The sequence below is a fragment of the Conger conger genome, chromosome 2 (assembly GCF_963514075.1).
Source record: "Conger conger chromosome 2, fConCon1.1, whole genome shotgun sequence".
Lineage (NCBI taxonomy): Eukaryota > Metazoa > Chordata > Actinopteri > Anguilliformes > Congridae > Conger > Conger conger.
Window position 1 is genome coordinate 61,821,725 of NC_083761.1, and position 16,758 is coordinate 61,838,482.

The 16,758-nt window shown below is 38.6% G+C and overlaps 1 protein-coding gene across 1 annotated transcript; it reads right to left on the bottom strand.

Moving 5' to 3' along the window:
* Window positions 1-263: 263 nt before the first annotated feature.
* On the bottom strand, window positions 264-14,800 carry lcmt1 (leucine carboxyl methyltransferase 1). The gene is made up of 12 exons (XM_061232246.1): window positions 14,679-14,800; window positions 14,388-14,508; window positions 13,875-13,966; window positions 13,272-13,393; window positions 13,017-13,093; window positions 11,268-11,329; window positions 9,625-9,727; window positions 6,495-6,615; window positions 6,284-6,385; window positions 5,225-5,316; window positions 1,130-1,227; window positions 264-770 (listed from the first exon to the last, which is right to left on the bottom strand). The coding sequence occupies exons 2-12, from the start codon at window positions 14,474-14,476 to the stop codon at window positions 748-750; spliced, it is 981 nt and encodes a 326-aa protein (XP_061088230.1). The 5' UTR covers window positions 14,477-14,508; window positions 14,679-14,800; the 3' UTR covers window positions 264-747.
* Between the last annotated feature and the right edge of the window lie 1,958 nt (window positions 14,801-16,758).

Here is a 16,758-nt window from a genome sequence, read left to right on the forward strand (position 1 = left end):
GGACGCATAAGAGATTACCCAAAGGGCACTCAATTTCCACACTGAAAGTGAAATATATTCCACCTCTTCATTTCCCATTTTATATGTTGTCAGAATATGGCCATTTATGTTATTTTATCTGACAAACAAATTGTATGTTGAGCTAGAATGAAAACTGAGTGAAAGTCCATGTATTCATTTAAGCATTCTGCAAAATCACAGCGCCATGACAGATGTTCAACTGTTTTAAAGAGGGCAGAAAATAAATCTGATAAAAACAGGAATGCATTTGCAACATATTTTAATAAATCAATCAGGGTAAAACTAAACTGTCAACTGAACAGGCACATGCTGAAGTGACTTATGAATGTGCTATTGTAAGCTAAAAATATTGAAATTATTTGTTGCATTGTACTACTGCACCTTTTGAAATGAAGATAGAGTTAATGAAGCAGGATGATATGGTTGATGAAGGTATCTTGTAGACAGTTCTACCATATTAGAAAAGTTGTCTTTTCAAAAGTCACTGTATGCCATGCACACATACAATGAAAGCAAATACAACTTGTAGCTTGTAGTAACGCTGTTGCTTGGAGTAATGTTTTTGCTTGTAGTAAGCACATTTTAATAAAGCCACATAAAGGAACAATAATTCAGCAGTCGATATGGTTTCTTTTTCTTCCGGATTTCCAGGGTTGTTGGCTTATGGCACATTGACCCATCTTCACTGAACTCATCTTCACTACACAATGCCAGTCCTTCCTTGGTTTAAAATGCAATTTGAGAAAGTCCTAAAAAAATATATCATGTGTCAATTCAATTTCATTTCTGGAAAGATTTCCAAAATCTGAGCTTTGCACACAGCTTTTGGCATTTCACAAACTTTGTTCTTCACTGACTCACAAATGAATACTGTACAACTGTTATTTATTTCACAAATACAGAACGGCACATTCACTACTATTTACATGCGAGTCAAAGGTATGGACGAATGTTGACTGAATACAGGCCGATGGTAGGTTTGCACACTGGCGTCAAAAGAACAAGGCTGTGTTTAAACGCATCCAAATGATGTACCTCAATAATGTATTAACATTTGTTCTCAGGCAGTTTGCAGACGTAAAGAAACAGGTAGAGTTAAAAAACGTACCTAATTTCAGTCTGTCCTTGGCAGCCCAGCAGATGCAGTAGTGCTGCAGCAGTTGCTGCAGGAGCTCCTTCTCATCCAGGAACTCCAGCCGCTCCATTCTGCAATACACCGTTCAGCAGGGTTAGACAGCATCAGTGAAACTTCTGACAGACAAGTGTGGTTGAGAGTAGGAGACATATTCCTAAAGATATACAGTATAAGTAATAAATACATAAATACATGATAACAACAATATTTTTGTAGCTATTACACCGTGAAACGAAAATTCTATTACATTTTTAGTAATTTCACTTTAACGATATTTGATAATTATATTCAATAAAGCTTTACATAATCAATATCCAATTATCCTTTCCCAAAAAATTATCTGCACTCAGTTTTTAATGGGCAAATAAAATGTTACTGTTTTCATGTTTGACCCCGGGTGATCAATATCATGTTAGGCCTAACTACAGCCACAGGTTAGGCTGGAGCAAACATCTATAGGTCATGGTCCAGGATAGTGCCAATGCTCACGTAACAGGCTATTACAACAGAACAGTGAAGCATGAGCGTACCGTGAGCACATGTGCATGAGTGTGTGTGACACTCATAGGTTTGGAAACTGAGGAACTTTTATGAGGCAGAGCACTTGCCAACACTCTTCCTAATCGGGCCAAACAGGCCTACACGAGTTTCTGGCTGCTGTAAGTGAAAATGGCTAAAACTTTCAAAGCTGACCATTATGACAGATTGTTAATTAGCTGTCAGGGAAAGAGGATGTTCATTTGAGTTCATATTTCCATTTTCCATTTCCCTTTCCATTGACATATTTACTGTGTATAATACTCTTTCATTTATTCAGTTTCCAGTCAAATCACCGATTCAATGCAAATTATATTTTTTTCGAGTGCCAGACAATAATGCAGGAAACAGAAAATGACAGAAAAACATTTCTGTAATTACCAGTACTCCATATATCAAATAGATCAGTACTTGACCATTCTTCCTTTTGTGCCCCCTAGTACCATTGAAGGCTCCCATCCTTCCAAAAAACAAATAAGTTACAGATGTGTCCCAACAAAAGCTGTTTCCAAAAGTGTCAATGACGTTATGTTAGCTTTTGCCTTCAAAAATGACTCTATAATTCAAACAAACAACTGTCTTCATTGTCACGTGCATCTAAGATGGCTAAAGGAGATATTTCTGATGAGATTAGACACATGATCATTCAGCTGCATAAGAAAGGCGAAAACAAGTTAAAAAGTTTCAAAAATTAGAAGATGCAGAATAAATGGAATTGGAAAACTACAGAGACTATCACCATGACAACGTACTAAAATATTTTATTTCTGAGATCAAAAAAAGAAACAATCAAGCTCCACACTTGTTTCAGTTCAGAAGAATTGTGTTTCTGTCAATCATCCCCGTGTGAAGAGTCAATGCTATGGGTCTGAAAGTATGTGAAGGATGAAAGATGAGTAGCTGTCAAAAATTGCCCTACTATACCAAAACTGGACACCTGAGATGTGGTGTAAGGTTTTGTTTTATGTGCTCAAATTTTGTATTTTTATAAGTAAGGGATGGCAGTATATACAGTCAGGTCCAGAATTATTGGCACCCTCAATGAAAATTAGCAAAAAAGACTGTAGAAACAAAAAACACATTACTCAGATATATTGCAATTTTCCAACATGTGGAAAATATTTTACCTTATTAATGATTCAATGGAATTTTTCAGATTATAAATTTCTTTCCAAAGAAAAAAAAAAGTTTCACAATCACTGGCACCCCTGTTTTTAGTACTTGGTGCAGCTTCCCCTGGCAAGGATAATGGCACTGAGCCTATTTCTATAATGTTTAATAAGGTTGGAGAGCACATTTGGAGGGATCTTGGACCGTTCCTCCATGCAGAACCTTTCAAGATCCTTCATATCCTTAGGTTTGCGCTTATGGACTGCCCTCTTCAATTCAGGCTACATGTTTCGATAGGGTTTAAGTCCGGAGGCTGAGATGGCCATTGCAAAACGTTGATTTTGTTTTCACGGAACCATTTCTGTGTTGATTTTGAAGTATGTTTGAGGTCACTGTCTTGTTGGAAGGTCCACCTACGGCAAAGTCTCAGCTTCCTGGCAGAGGCAACCAGGTTTTTGGCTAAAATGTCCTGGTACTTGGTGCTCATTTTCATCAAGGGCGCCAATAATTCTGGACCTGACTGTACATCGCCAAAGCAACAAAAGACTTTCATAACCATGTCTACAACCACAATCTACCTATGACCAAGACTAGCTTCCTAGCAGAGACAACCAGATTTTCTGTCAAAATTTCCTGGTACTTTGCTGAATTCATCATGCCGTTGATCTTAAAATACAGCCTGTGGACCACAGGTAGCAAAATATCTCCCACGTATTTGGGTATGAGGTGCTCTTTTTATATGCATTCCACTCTGTCAACGGTGTGTACAGCCAAAACATTCAATTCTGGTCTCATCTGACCGTAGCACTTTCAGTCATATTTCCAATGATGTTTTTTACAAACTCCAGATACTTCGTTGTTTATCGTGCTCAATTAGTGCTGTCTTTGTGCTACACTTCTAAAGAGTTTGTTGGTATGGAGGTGCTATTTTATGGTTATTTTTGAGACTTGGTGACCCCAAGATGCAACCAATCTCTTCAATTCTTAAACTGTGATCCTGTGGTTGTTTTTTGTATACGAACACAGGAGCGAGAAATCCTGCAAAGTATGCCTTTAAACATTGAAACATGAGAGTAAGCATTGAAATAAAAGTATTTGGTTTTCCCATTTATTTGAACATAACATATAGATTATCGGTGTTATTTATCATATGCATTTTTAGCAAGGGTGCCAATAATTCTAGAGCTGACTTTATATACAGAATAGTGCAGTGTGTAAGTATGTTGACTCCAGTCTACCGCAGTATTGTGTCTAATTAAAATGATTCAAATTTTCAAGAGAAAAGAATAATGAAGAAAACTATTTCAAAACCAAGCCTAGCCATCAGGTGTGAACAGAACATGTCCAGCGTCTCCTCAGCTGTCACCTCAATGATTGGATAGCCCAGTCAATCCATTAAGCCTGTTCTCTATCATTTGAGAGCACAACTTTCCATAACTCTGTTCAGCCTCTCTGTCTGTAGGCTGTAGTGACAGGAAGTATCGATAAAATTTTTAAAAGAAGTAATTTAAAAACACTTGAAAATAATCCACTGTAGGTATATAATGCATGTTTTGGAAACCGCCCCTCCCTCCCCACAAATATATTTTTTCTTGATTTTTTCATGATACAGCCACAAAAGGTGGTTAACTCATTTTGAATAATATTGAATGCTATGTCTCCATTCGGTTGACCGAAAAAACATAGCAATTTGATTTACTGTACAATACACTTTCAATGAACAGTGCTAGAAACTTGGGGCAAAATCCTCAAAAGGCAACATGCTTTGTAAGACAATCCTCATTGCAGACAAGGCGTTTACAAAATGTTATTTTTGTGACTCTATGTATTGTGTTAATCTTTGACACATCCATGTCTACATCCTGACAAGTGTTCTTGATCTGTTTGACAGTTGAAAAGGGGTTTTCCATCACAACTGAAAGCATTCTTCCGTTATCCGCTGTGGTCATCCTTCTACCAGGTCATTTACTAATGCTGAGGGCAGCAGTGAGTCCTTGCTTCCTAACAATATACACACGCAATTTATTTTGATTTGTCAGCCACATGATGGCCTGCTTTACCTGCATTGACAATCCTTTGGTCCTTTGGAACAGAGACAACATAAACAGACATGCAAATCGCACACCTAGAATCAATCAACCTTCTGTTGTGCATGAACTAATGATGCAAGGACACACAGCTGGCCAGGAATCAGCTAAGCAGCCATTTGTCCAGTAAAATGGGGGGACTATGTATAAAAAGGGCTGTAATTTCTTGGGTTTCTTCTATTTCTTCTCTAATTTCTTCTATTTACCTCATATTTATCATTTCATTTCAAACCCAATGTGATGGAGCACAGTGCCAAAATGACAAACATTTTGTCACTGTGTAAATACTAATGGACTGCATGTATGCATGCATGCATACATACTGGTTACATACCTGGCCACATCCTCCTGGGGAAGCACACCGTACACAGTCATCATGTCCAGAGCATCCGCATTCTCCCAACCTGATAACAGGAACCGTTCTTTCTGCAAGAAAGACACCAAGGTCCTAATGACAGCCTTATCAAGGAATTTCACAGAGAATGAAAAAGACATTCCACTATTGGCATTGGGACATATTTAACTAATCCATTTAATCCTCTTTTGACAGCTACATTTCTGAACTTAAATTGACTTTTTTGGTCTGAACTGCAGTTGAAACGGAAAAGCAGGGTGAGGTTTCAGAGGTGCAATGTTTTGTCTGTGTATTAGAAAACAAGGCATTCATCTCAGCGACAGCAATGCTAACAATTCCAAATAAGGTATTAGCTCTTTGACTCCAGTCATTTCATTAGAAAGCTGGAGGAAACCTGGGATGACATTTGCTCTACTCAGTTCAATTCCATGATAACATACATTCCTGGAAAGTGTACCTTTCAATTGATACCTGAGTATATGCAGAAAATACTTTTGAAGTATAAGAATTTGAAGAGGCAAAGCAAACCTGGTGGAATGCATTCAGCCCAGGGTTATGTTTAACAGGTTATTAAGCATATCATATGGGAGCCTACAGGAAAACTATAAGCATATACATGCAGGAAAATACAAAGCATAAACTGAGAAGATACAAAGTACACAAATCTAACAGCCCTATATGACCTTGCCAGCGCACACACTGACAGTTGTACCATGCTGTGCACTTCCAGTCCTTCACCAGCTGGGTCCTAACCTTGCTCTTTACTCCATGCCTTGATAACTCAGAACTGCTGACAGCTGCTGTAAACAGTCTACCGTGCAGCCCCATGACAAAACAGAAGCCATTTTGACAAATTAGGTGTAGATGAGACATGTCTTGAAAACTTTCACTTCCCAAGTTTAGAATATATGACCGATTACAATGTAATTTCACCTCAACCGAGATTTCCTAGCCACAGGACAGCTGTTCTCTCCAGACTAAATGCAAGTGTATTGTGTATCTGAGCAGGACTGAATGCGAAGATCTTAGGCACTGTACCTGAGAGTCCAAAGACTGACACACTTCAACTCCCGCCAAGTTGCACTGGCGCCTCTGCAGATTCTCAATCATAACCTGTCCAAAGCGATCTGCCATGTTCACCTGCACATAGAAACACATTTACTAGGTTTACTTTAAAGCAGTCATCGTCTTCTATAAGTAACAACAGTTTATGTATAATTGTGACCATCTCCGCAAGGCTCTTACAGACCTGTTCATAGTTGACAAACATGGCGGTGGGGAAAGTGTCGGCTGCCCAGTGCACCAGTTTAGTGGACTGCTCAGGAGTCATATACACCAGCACACACTCTGAGAGGAACACTGTCGGCAAACTAGAGGTGGGGAAGACCGAAACCAACTCAAATTAAAGGAGCTCAGACAACCTCGCAGCCACAGTGTAGAGACATTCTGGGCTAAGGCATAAGTGATGTCACCACATCTCAATAAAAACTGGTACACCTGGCATCTACGCTGCCCTGTGCTGTTGGAAGCAAATTAATATGGCTTAATCCTAAAATGACTTAAACATTGGTTGCAGGCCCTATGCAGCCTTTCAAATCATATACTGTATTTGAATTAAAATATCTCCCTGCATGATCAACAGTGTCCTGCACCAGTATGTGAGGTAGTGTAAGGCTTTCCAATTAAACTTAAGTAACCTAAGTTACTTACAGTTTGGTATATCTGTATACTATAAAAGCAAGAAAATGATTCTACACAGGAGAATGCATAATTTGCTCACTTCATTTTTGAAATGATTTAATACTAGTGTGTGGTATTGCCCAGTCTATACTTAATTGTTGAATGGGCACTTAACAAGAAATAACTCCAGAGCAAATGTGTACACTCTCTTCCTGGTCTTACTTTACCAATGATAGTAGACTGGAGAAAGTGTTTTTATTTCTTATTTATTAATTTCTTGCATCAACATTTGCCTTGAGCAGAGTCGGGCAAGCTGAGCGGAACTCACAGGAACTTGTGAATAAACACTCAGATAGGCACTGTCCAGAATGCTGCCAGCTTTAAACCAGCCCAAGGATATGAGGGTTTCTTTAAGCTGCATCCACACACGTCATGCAAGATATACAATTCTGATTCACAAACGGAAATTAAGGACATGTCCAGTGTGACCGCTGTCCTCAGGAAAGCACTGTGGAATACTGGTCGGCCCAAACAAAACAACCTGATTCATGAAAATGAGGGATGCGCCAAAGAGATAGAGCTTGTCCTTCCGTAGGAAATGCTGCCAATGTTCCCTGGGCCATCGGGCCACAGAGACAAACACCTTACAACACAACAGTTCCTGCTACACCAGCTCCGAGAAAAAAAAGCACACTTCCTCCTGTTTACACTGGGGAAATGTACCAGCACACAGATGCTCAGTCATCCGTTCCATCAAATCAACTGCATGAAATTCAAGCAGAATAAGCAGTCTTCAACAGTGAAGAGAAAATATCAAGACTCTTATCCAAAGTCCAAAAATATATTCCCACAAACAAAAAAATAAGAATATTTTTACTATGGTTTAATTACATGGGGCTATGAACTATGTATAAGTTGTGAGAAGACAGAGTACATACATTGAGCAAGAAAATTACTATGTCATGCATTTCTTACAAAGGTTTATGTCAGTCGTGGTGTTTCCCGTGCTGAAACTGAGAGATATTTTATAGATGGTCACTTCCTTCTCCAAAGAAAAACTGCGTAGTGTATGTCCGGTCAGTCACATTTTAGTCGGCAGATGATTATGTTAAAAAAAAATCTTGTGGCAATTTCTTTCTTTTTTTTTTATATATATATATGAGCAGAATTTGAAAGTGCTTTTCTGTCATTATTATTTTTAAATATAACCACAAGCGGATATTAACAGGGTCATGCGGCAATCATGAATTTTCAAGCTGAAAGCACACATGTTGTATGAATGATATAAGAAATTCTGCCAACATTTTCTTCATTGATAATTATTCAGGTTTAGACTCCACAGATTCTTTCAAGCCCAATTCTGTGCAGAGACTAGTTTGTGAAAGTAGGTTTTGCAAAAAATTTTAAATGGCAAAAAATCTAAATGGCTGCCTATAATCTGCTTATTTGCTATAGTGCCCAATGGCAAATGGCAGCCGGTATCTATGGTAAATGGCAGGCATTTATATAGCGCCTTTATCCAAAGCGCTGTACAATTGATGCTTCTCCATTCACCCATTCATACACACACTCACACCGATGGCAGGGGATCGAACCGGCAACCCTCCGACTGCCAGACGACTGCTCTTACTGCCTGAGTATGTCAATCTGATCGGTTGATTGGCTGATGGCAGCAATGATTGTTAAGATATGTTTTGATTTTTAAGATATCTTGTTGGCATCTTGCCCAGAGATAGAAGATACCACATTTCAACCTTATTAGTGAAATAATTGACATGCAATACGTATTTCAACATTTCAACATATTTGCTTTTTATAGCACCACATACATATACATAGATACATACATAGAATACATATGTGTGCCAAGGTTGGTGAGGATCAGATGGGCCATGCCCACAAACATTCATTGACCTGTCATGGACACACATCATCAAAACATTAGTCCCAGCATGCACTATGTAAAGTTTGGTGAAGATTCAATTAAATTTCTAGAAGAAGCAGCAAAAAATTTGTTTTTGAGAAAATTCTAAACGGCAAAAAAAAGTCGCCAAACCCAAATTAAATCGAGAATATACATTTTGTTGTGGATAAGCCAAGGAATCAAAGGAATTTGGATTATAAACTACACGGTTCATGAGTTATGGTCAAAAACAGCACCACCATGGGGCCATAAGGTGCAATTGCGATAACCTGAGTAGTGGGGGAGGATAGGAACGTATCTGCAAAGTTTCATACGACTAGATCCTGCAGTTTTTGCTGCCCGTTCATTTTATGGAAGAATAATAATAGAAATAACAATAATTAAAAAAGAACAAAAAGAAATAGGGTTCCAGCACTTCGTGCTTGGACCCATAAAAAGCATTCAAAACATTTCCATTTGGCGGTTATTCCATAGCATGTAGAACATACTCACAACAAAATAACGTGGGATAATCCGGCATGTCGGATGTAATAAATGTGGAATTGTGGATAACAAGTTGTGGCCTTCTAATTTTAACCCAATTCTATCACCTGTTCATATGAAGCAATATGTGAAATACTCTCTGATGACTAATTCTGTTGATGCCTATGAGTCTTTGCATTTTTGTCAATGTTCAGAATAAACAGAAGGAAGGGTTGCAGGGTGATGGGATAAAGAAAATTCAAAGACAGTTAACACAGTGAAGGTAAGGTGTGCCTTTGACACTGCAACTTACTCTGGATTCATCTGGAACTTCTTAAGCTTGTCCTCTAGCCCAGGAAGGTCCCTGAGGTCTGCACCGATGATGCAGTATCTATCTGAGTCTAGGCTGTGGCCATCTGTCAGACACACAAAAGTTGACAAAAGAAAGAGTCAGGACCTTGTCCACACAAATGTGAAGCTCATAAGAAGCAGTCATATGATTAACACACACAGAGGAGCTGACAAACCATTACCCAGGTTTAACTACATACCTCAAAGTAAAATGTCATGAAGCATTGGCTTTAGATGTGCAATATTGCAGTGAGGGCTTTATTGGATCAGATGCACTACATACATGGACAGGCTCAGTCAGAATAGAAAAAAGTTAATTAGATAGCGAGCTTACAATTAAACTACAGGGAATTTCAAAAACCATGCCAAATATGAGATAAACAAGTGGATACAGACCAGCAAAACTGTTACATTTGTGTTGCTGTGATACTGTGCTGGCAGGAACACTGAGCATGGGCAAGGAAAAACAGCATATTCAATCAAAAACTATGAGTAAACAAGGCAAAATATAACTGCCAATGCTGTTCACAATATGCATTGCTACCAGGGGGTGAATCCTTTCAAAATTCATTGTGACACTGCTTTTGATGGTCAGTCAGACTGTGGTTTTGGCCTAGATTGCATGACACTACAGGATTTCATGGGCTTCTACAAGCTAAAACAAAATTATGACTATTTTCTGCTCAATCAAGCAATGTCATTTAATATAAAAAAAAACATGGATGGGCATAACCAGGAACCAAGTCCCTGTCCGATATATACAGACATACAGTCTCTCCTTAATACACACACACACGCACACGCTCGCACACACACGCACACACATGCACACGCACGCACACGCACGCACACGCACGCACACGCACGCACACACACACACGCACACACACGCACACACACACGCGCACACACACACACACATGCACACACACACGCACACACACAGCCAATAAATCAATAAACTTAATCAGTGAAATGACTGCTCTGAAAGGTTAGTTATTATTATAGATATAATGACTTGAATTATTATCATTTCACAAGAATCACTTGTTGCTAGTTGGAGATTAATTTTGTTCGTATTTTGTATTCCACACAAGCAGCAACAGCTTCCTCTGTTGGGACAAGGGCATCCGGGGACAGGAGCAGTAAGCACAACTGTGTGATAAGGCTGGTGAGAATGCAGCAGCCCACGTCTGATAACGGAGAAAGGCAGTGCAGTAACGTAGTGTGTTGTTGCCTTGCTATTTTTGTCCGTAAACATAAGTTAACACAGTAACCTGCCAAACTCTGTATGTGTCTTCTGTGTTGGTCCATAAAAATAATGGCACAGGCCTGTAGTTAACATATCATGTTATCCAGCCCAGTTTTTAAGATTAACAGTTTTATTATTTAGTACTGGCAAAAAGCAGTTCCATTTTCACCTAATTCATATAGAACTAAATAAATACGACAAATCAACTGGGTTCTGAGAATTTACTGCCATATCCACCCCTGGAGCAAAGCATTGCTGTTACTCTCATTCCTAAATCCAGTGGTACCCTAGCAGTATTCTTACAGCACTGAAGACTATCAGAAAGTACTTTTAAGACATTTTTTAACCCTTACCTATTAATAGTGAATCCGTGGAGTGCATTTCAATTATAGGTTTTGACAAGGGAGGTTTTGTCCTATAAAGAAAGCAAATGCAATTAGTATAGTACAAAAGGAATTTAATATTATTTGTTATATTTCAGTGAAAATCCCTCAAAATGTGTGCTGAAACTTACATGTTTATCATAAAAGCATTTTAATATTGACCATAAACCAGGAGTTAATAATGCAACGTTAACAGTAAATATCATTAGGGTACTCATTACATTATTGCCATTTGGCAGACGCTCTTATCCAGAGCGACATACAGTTGATTAGACTAAGCAGGAGACAATCCTCCCCTGGAGCAATGCAGGGTTAAGGGCCTTGCTCAAGGGCCCAACGGCTGTGCAGATCTTATTGTGGCTACACTGGGAACCGAACCGCCGACCTTGCCTGTCCCAGTCATGTACCTTAACCACTACGCTAGAGGCTGCCCTACGCAATGACTGATATCACATGAACAAAGTACAAAGAAAGCAAAAGAAATGACATGAAAACAAAACAACTGAAACTGCACCTTTATTTTCATTACTGTAAAACTTTCAATAATCGTCTGCTGTTTATTTGCGCAACAACAAAATGTACCCGGTGTTTATCGGAGACTGGCAGTTATTGGAGGCTGCTGTTTATTTATAGATGCATTTTGCAAGTTTTGAGAATTCTCCCACCAACCCCTTCTCCAAGTGAAAAACCCATGTTGTTATAGGCTACCATAGTGGATGGTAATCAAATAATAGCATTGATTTATTGAAGTGCCTGATTATGGTTCCATGCCTCTCTTATTAAACAATTGTATTATCCCAGTTTATTCTTCCATTTTCTTACTTTCTGTACCGGACATTCTTTGCATTATTGTAAACTGTTTTGAGAAGTAGTGATAATGGACTTCAAATAAATCTGACATTGCCTTTATCTATTTTTGAAGCGGCATCAATTGGAGACCGACACATATTTGATACAGGCATTAACTAGCCATTTTATGGTAGGTAAAAAGCTGATGAGGCTAATTTGTTGATTAATTGACGTTCTTTGTTCTTGGCTGAAATCACATTGGTATTCACACTGTGGCATAAGGTGACAGTAGAAAAGGCTGTGATGGCTGGTAATACACTATAAGATAGTGAACCAGTTGTGTCCTGTGTACACTCTTTATACGTGTGTAAACAGACCACTGCAATAAATATTCCCATTTTAAAATGTGTCGGGTCACACACAGCAGCCTTATCTAGCAGGGTTATCTATGGATCACAGATGAAGGTTAGCTGCCTTTATTACTTGTGAAGAGATCATTTCAGGTCAATAAAGTACCGCTCTGAAGACAGACACAGTATTGGCTCTGTACAGACACTAAGCCATATACTATGCCATAAAAATGATTTAAATAAAATACTCATTTGAACAATCTTTGCCATAGAACATGTCTCCAGAACTTAATCAAAGTAAACAAAAGCAGTGATTAATTTGCATAATTAATAAATGGCCAGTTATACAGACTTAGTAGCTCTCTTGAATCATGTTCTCTGTTACACAATAAAATATAAATTCTTAAATATTTTGCTGGATAAATTCAGATTGCAATATTTTCCTTCATAAGTTCATGCCTGTGTTCATGTAATTCTTCCATGAATTTGGAAACAACTTCAACTCTGGAGCTTCAACTCTGAAAGACTTACAGCTGCTAAAGTCTACAGTTTCTAAAAAAGCTATTTGTTAATCTCTTACTTGATGTTGTGTAACTTCCTGGCAACAATCATTGGGAAGTCTACTTCAAAGTACTTTTTAGGCAAGAGGTTTTCATCCTGAAAATTAAGAGCACACCATCATTTTACAATGAATGCACCACGTGTTAGCACAGGGTAAAAACATGATGTAGAAACAATGACTGTCAGTATACTTATTTTAATTTAATAACAATTAAGGTCAGTCTAATATTTTACAAGTGAATTAATTAACATGGACAACTTCAACAGTATGTACCTTCAGTCGCCAGAAAGTAGTGTCCAGCCCAGCACCAAGGTTTACTACCTGACAGTCACACGTTGTCTTTCTGAGAAAAGAATCCAGGAGGTGACTGACCCCATGTACACGGGCATAGTATCCTGAAAATATAGAAGTGAACATCAATAGCATACTATTAATGTTTTAAAGACAAAGCAAGAGCATTTCTATCAACGTAGTTCATAGGATATGCCCTAGGTGGCAGCAGAATACATTAAATACACTACAGGTGTCACAATCCAGTTTGGGAGGACTGCAGTGCTTGCTGGTTTTCAGTGTGTTTCAGTATGATTAATTTAAGATGTCGATTGGCTATATAATCTGCACACCTTGTTCTCAAGGCTGTAATTACTAGTCAGACAGTGGCCTCCAGGTCTGGAGTTTGAAACCTTGAAAGTTGATATACTGCATTCAGTACCCATTCACAATGTGTCTGTCTGAACAACATCCAGCTATATGTTAAAACATTATTCAAAAGAAAATCAGTAATCCAGTAATCTGATTAATAGTGGTGTATGCCATACAGTACGTAATATAATATATTCAAGCAATGTGACAACCAAGAAGGCTACAATGACTCGCCTCTGTTGATCTCAGGAGCCTTCCGTTCACCTATCTGTCTCACAAAGTACTGGATATATGGGTCCTTCCAATAGCCTTTACTGGTTGCAAACCTGTAAATCAAATAAATGACTGATCACATATAGTATTGACTATATATAGTATTTTGATACAGGTTTTCTCCCAGACGAATTCATAGATCATATTCAAAGGGAAATTAATTTATGAACTCAATTATACGCTACATAGCTGAGCAAAGTATGAAACTCGAGAAATATGGGGAAAAAACCATTATAAATGGGATGACAGTCTAAACCCATAAGTTCAAGAGAACTATGTATAGATGAGATCCAACCACCAGCCAAAGCACATGATTTCATAAAGCATGACCGCGGACGACCGCTACTTTCTTGTAGCATTTGTATCCCCATACGCAAACACTCATCATTGAGGTCACTCAAGCTGCTAGCTAGCTTGTAAGGTAGGAATTAATGTGGTGCTACCTGTATGGATATTTGAAAAATGGCTAGCTACCTTTTACATATCGACGCATCATCACAAGTCGCTCTCACTGCTTCATCAGCAGTGTCAGAGTCTGTGAAAGACTGTCGGGTAGCCATCATCACATTCACACATTAATTGAAAGAAAATAATGCTGAAACAAAAGCAGAGACAACACAATTATTTCAATATCATAATGATGTTGTTCGTTCCGTTTTAACTAGTCTCATCAGAACTGCGTTAAAAAAGCAAATTAGAGCTTAGTAGACACTGGAAACACTGGAAATCGCTACATGCTAAACTTAGGTAATGCATTTCAGTTACCATCATATTATGTTATACAAGACTCCCATTCCACTTTGCTCTGGCACTTTAGCACTCCAAACAAAACAGACCAGCGACATGCCAGCATCCGCTTCCGCTATCTTCTTAACAAAGAAGCACTGGATTGGTTTTCGCAGTGTCGCTTGTACTGACGTCACATTTTAGTGACGCTATCCAATGAAGGCAGAGGCAGAACGAGCACAATTTCCGGCATTTCAACCAGAGACGAACCCAAGACTTCATATTATAATGCATTAAAAAAATAGTAAAGGCCTTAATGTATCTCCCTTAGGTAGTTACCAAACTTGAAGAATACCCCTCACAGACTGAAAACCCACAGACTACATCCTGGTTTCCCTCCAATCCCCACCACCTAACACTCTTTATTCTAACATTATTCTTTTATTATTTGTTAAGGTTATGTTTTTATGGTTTTCTTCTTTGGACTTATTATGCATGCAATTTTAATTAGTGCTTTAGTAATGCATATATTCTTGTTGGTCTGGAAATGGGCTAGCCAGATAATACTACCTACAATGATTATTTTTGTCCACCTAGAGGCAACTAATGGGCAAAAAAATGTTAATATCAAAAATGGGCATTGGAATGTGTGTAATTGTCTCTACTAGTCGCAAACCGTTTACAGCAAGTGCTCGACAAGGAACATGTTTTTGATGAAGTACAACTAGTGAAAAAATACAAAACATGCAGGTTAAAAATCACAACATGTTGAGTATTAAGAACAAATGTAATATTAGATAAAGGGAACCAGAGTAAAAACTGCAAAAGTGGTAGGTTTCCAGCATGAACTGATCAAGCATGAACAGCTTGTTTCAGGTCCTGCCACTGCATTTCTATTGCGTTCAAGTCAGGACTTTCATTTAAAACTCTAATTCTGTTTATTTTCAGCCACTCAGATGTGGACTTGCTTTTGTGTTTTGGATCACTGTCTTGCTGCATAACCCAGTGGTGCTTCAGCTTCAGCTCACGTACAGATGACCAGATGTATCCACTACACATCCACCAAATATCTATTCAAAGTAATGCCAATAACTATAAGAACACATTTCAAATCAGACATGAATTCTGTATTGAAAACAATGTCAGGATTGTATGGGCGTGGTCTGGACTGCCTCACCACCCAACCTCCCTCTTCAACTCCTCCAAAAATGTACCACTTACAAGTAAATTGTATTGGAGAAGGAGGGAGACTGGGAGAGGGTTAAGGTCGGTAGAGAGATTGAAAGTTGACAAATAGCAAGATCTATGCAGAAAGGCCACCCACTCTGGAATCAAACCCAGGACATATACACCAAACCACCATGCCACCACATATCTCATGCTACAAATCTCTCTATAAAAAAATCTCCATATACAAATACTATGGGAGGATATATTAATTCATTCGTCAGACTAAAACATTTTTCGGCCATTAGATCAGGGAATTCTTGATGTCATCAAGAAAACATGAAAAAGGTTTGGTCGCATTTCCTGTTGGTCCTCCAGATTCTTCTTTGCTGGTGCATCAGCTGTAGCTTAGCAAATGAAGTGGTGATGAAAATGACGCATATGTTCATTGACTGTTCCTAAACCCCGCCCACTCTAGCAAGTTAATTTTCTTTCATTATATTTGTAATTTTTTTGTTGGATATGAAATAGGTCAGATATCGCCCTGCTAGAGCCAGCACAGGGGACATGTATCAACCACCAGTTGTGGTCTTTCTAAACGTGGAGCCACTCTAAGCCATAAAAGGTGATGTGCATTCAACTGCAATGGTGCTATATAAATAAACTTCTCATTATTATTTAAAAATGCTGCCTTTCAAGTGTTATGCCTCCCACCTAAAGCTTATGCCTATGTTATGCAGCTCATTGACACCCCTAGACTGATGTCCTGCTCCCAATCTCTCCAGACCCTCCAAAGCAGTGGTTGATGGGCCAGTTTTTACACCTAGGTCACTTCTAGGAGAGAAACTGTGACAGCCGCTTAAGAAACTTTGAAGGCTGATTTCACAAAACCACTTTCTGTCAGACACACATACTTTAACAAGCTATATCTCCAAAACAGATTGGCCAAGTG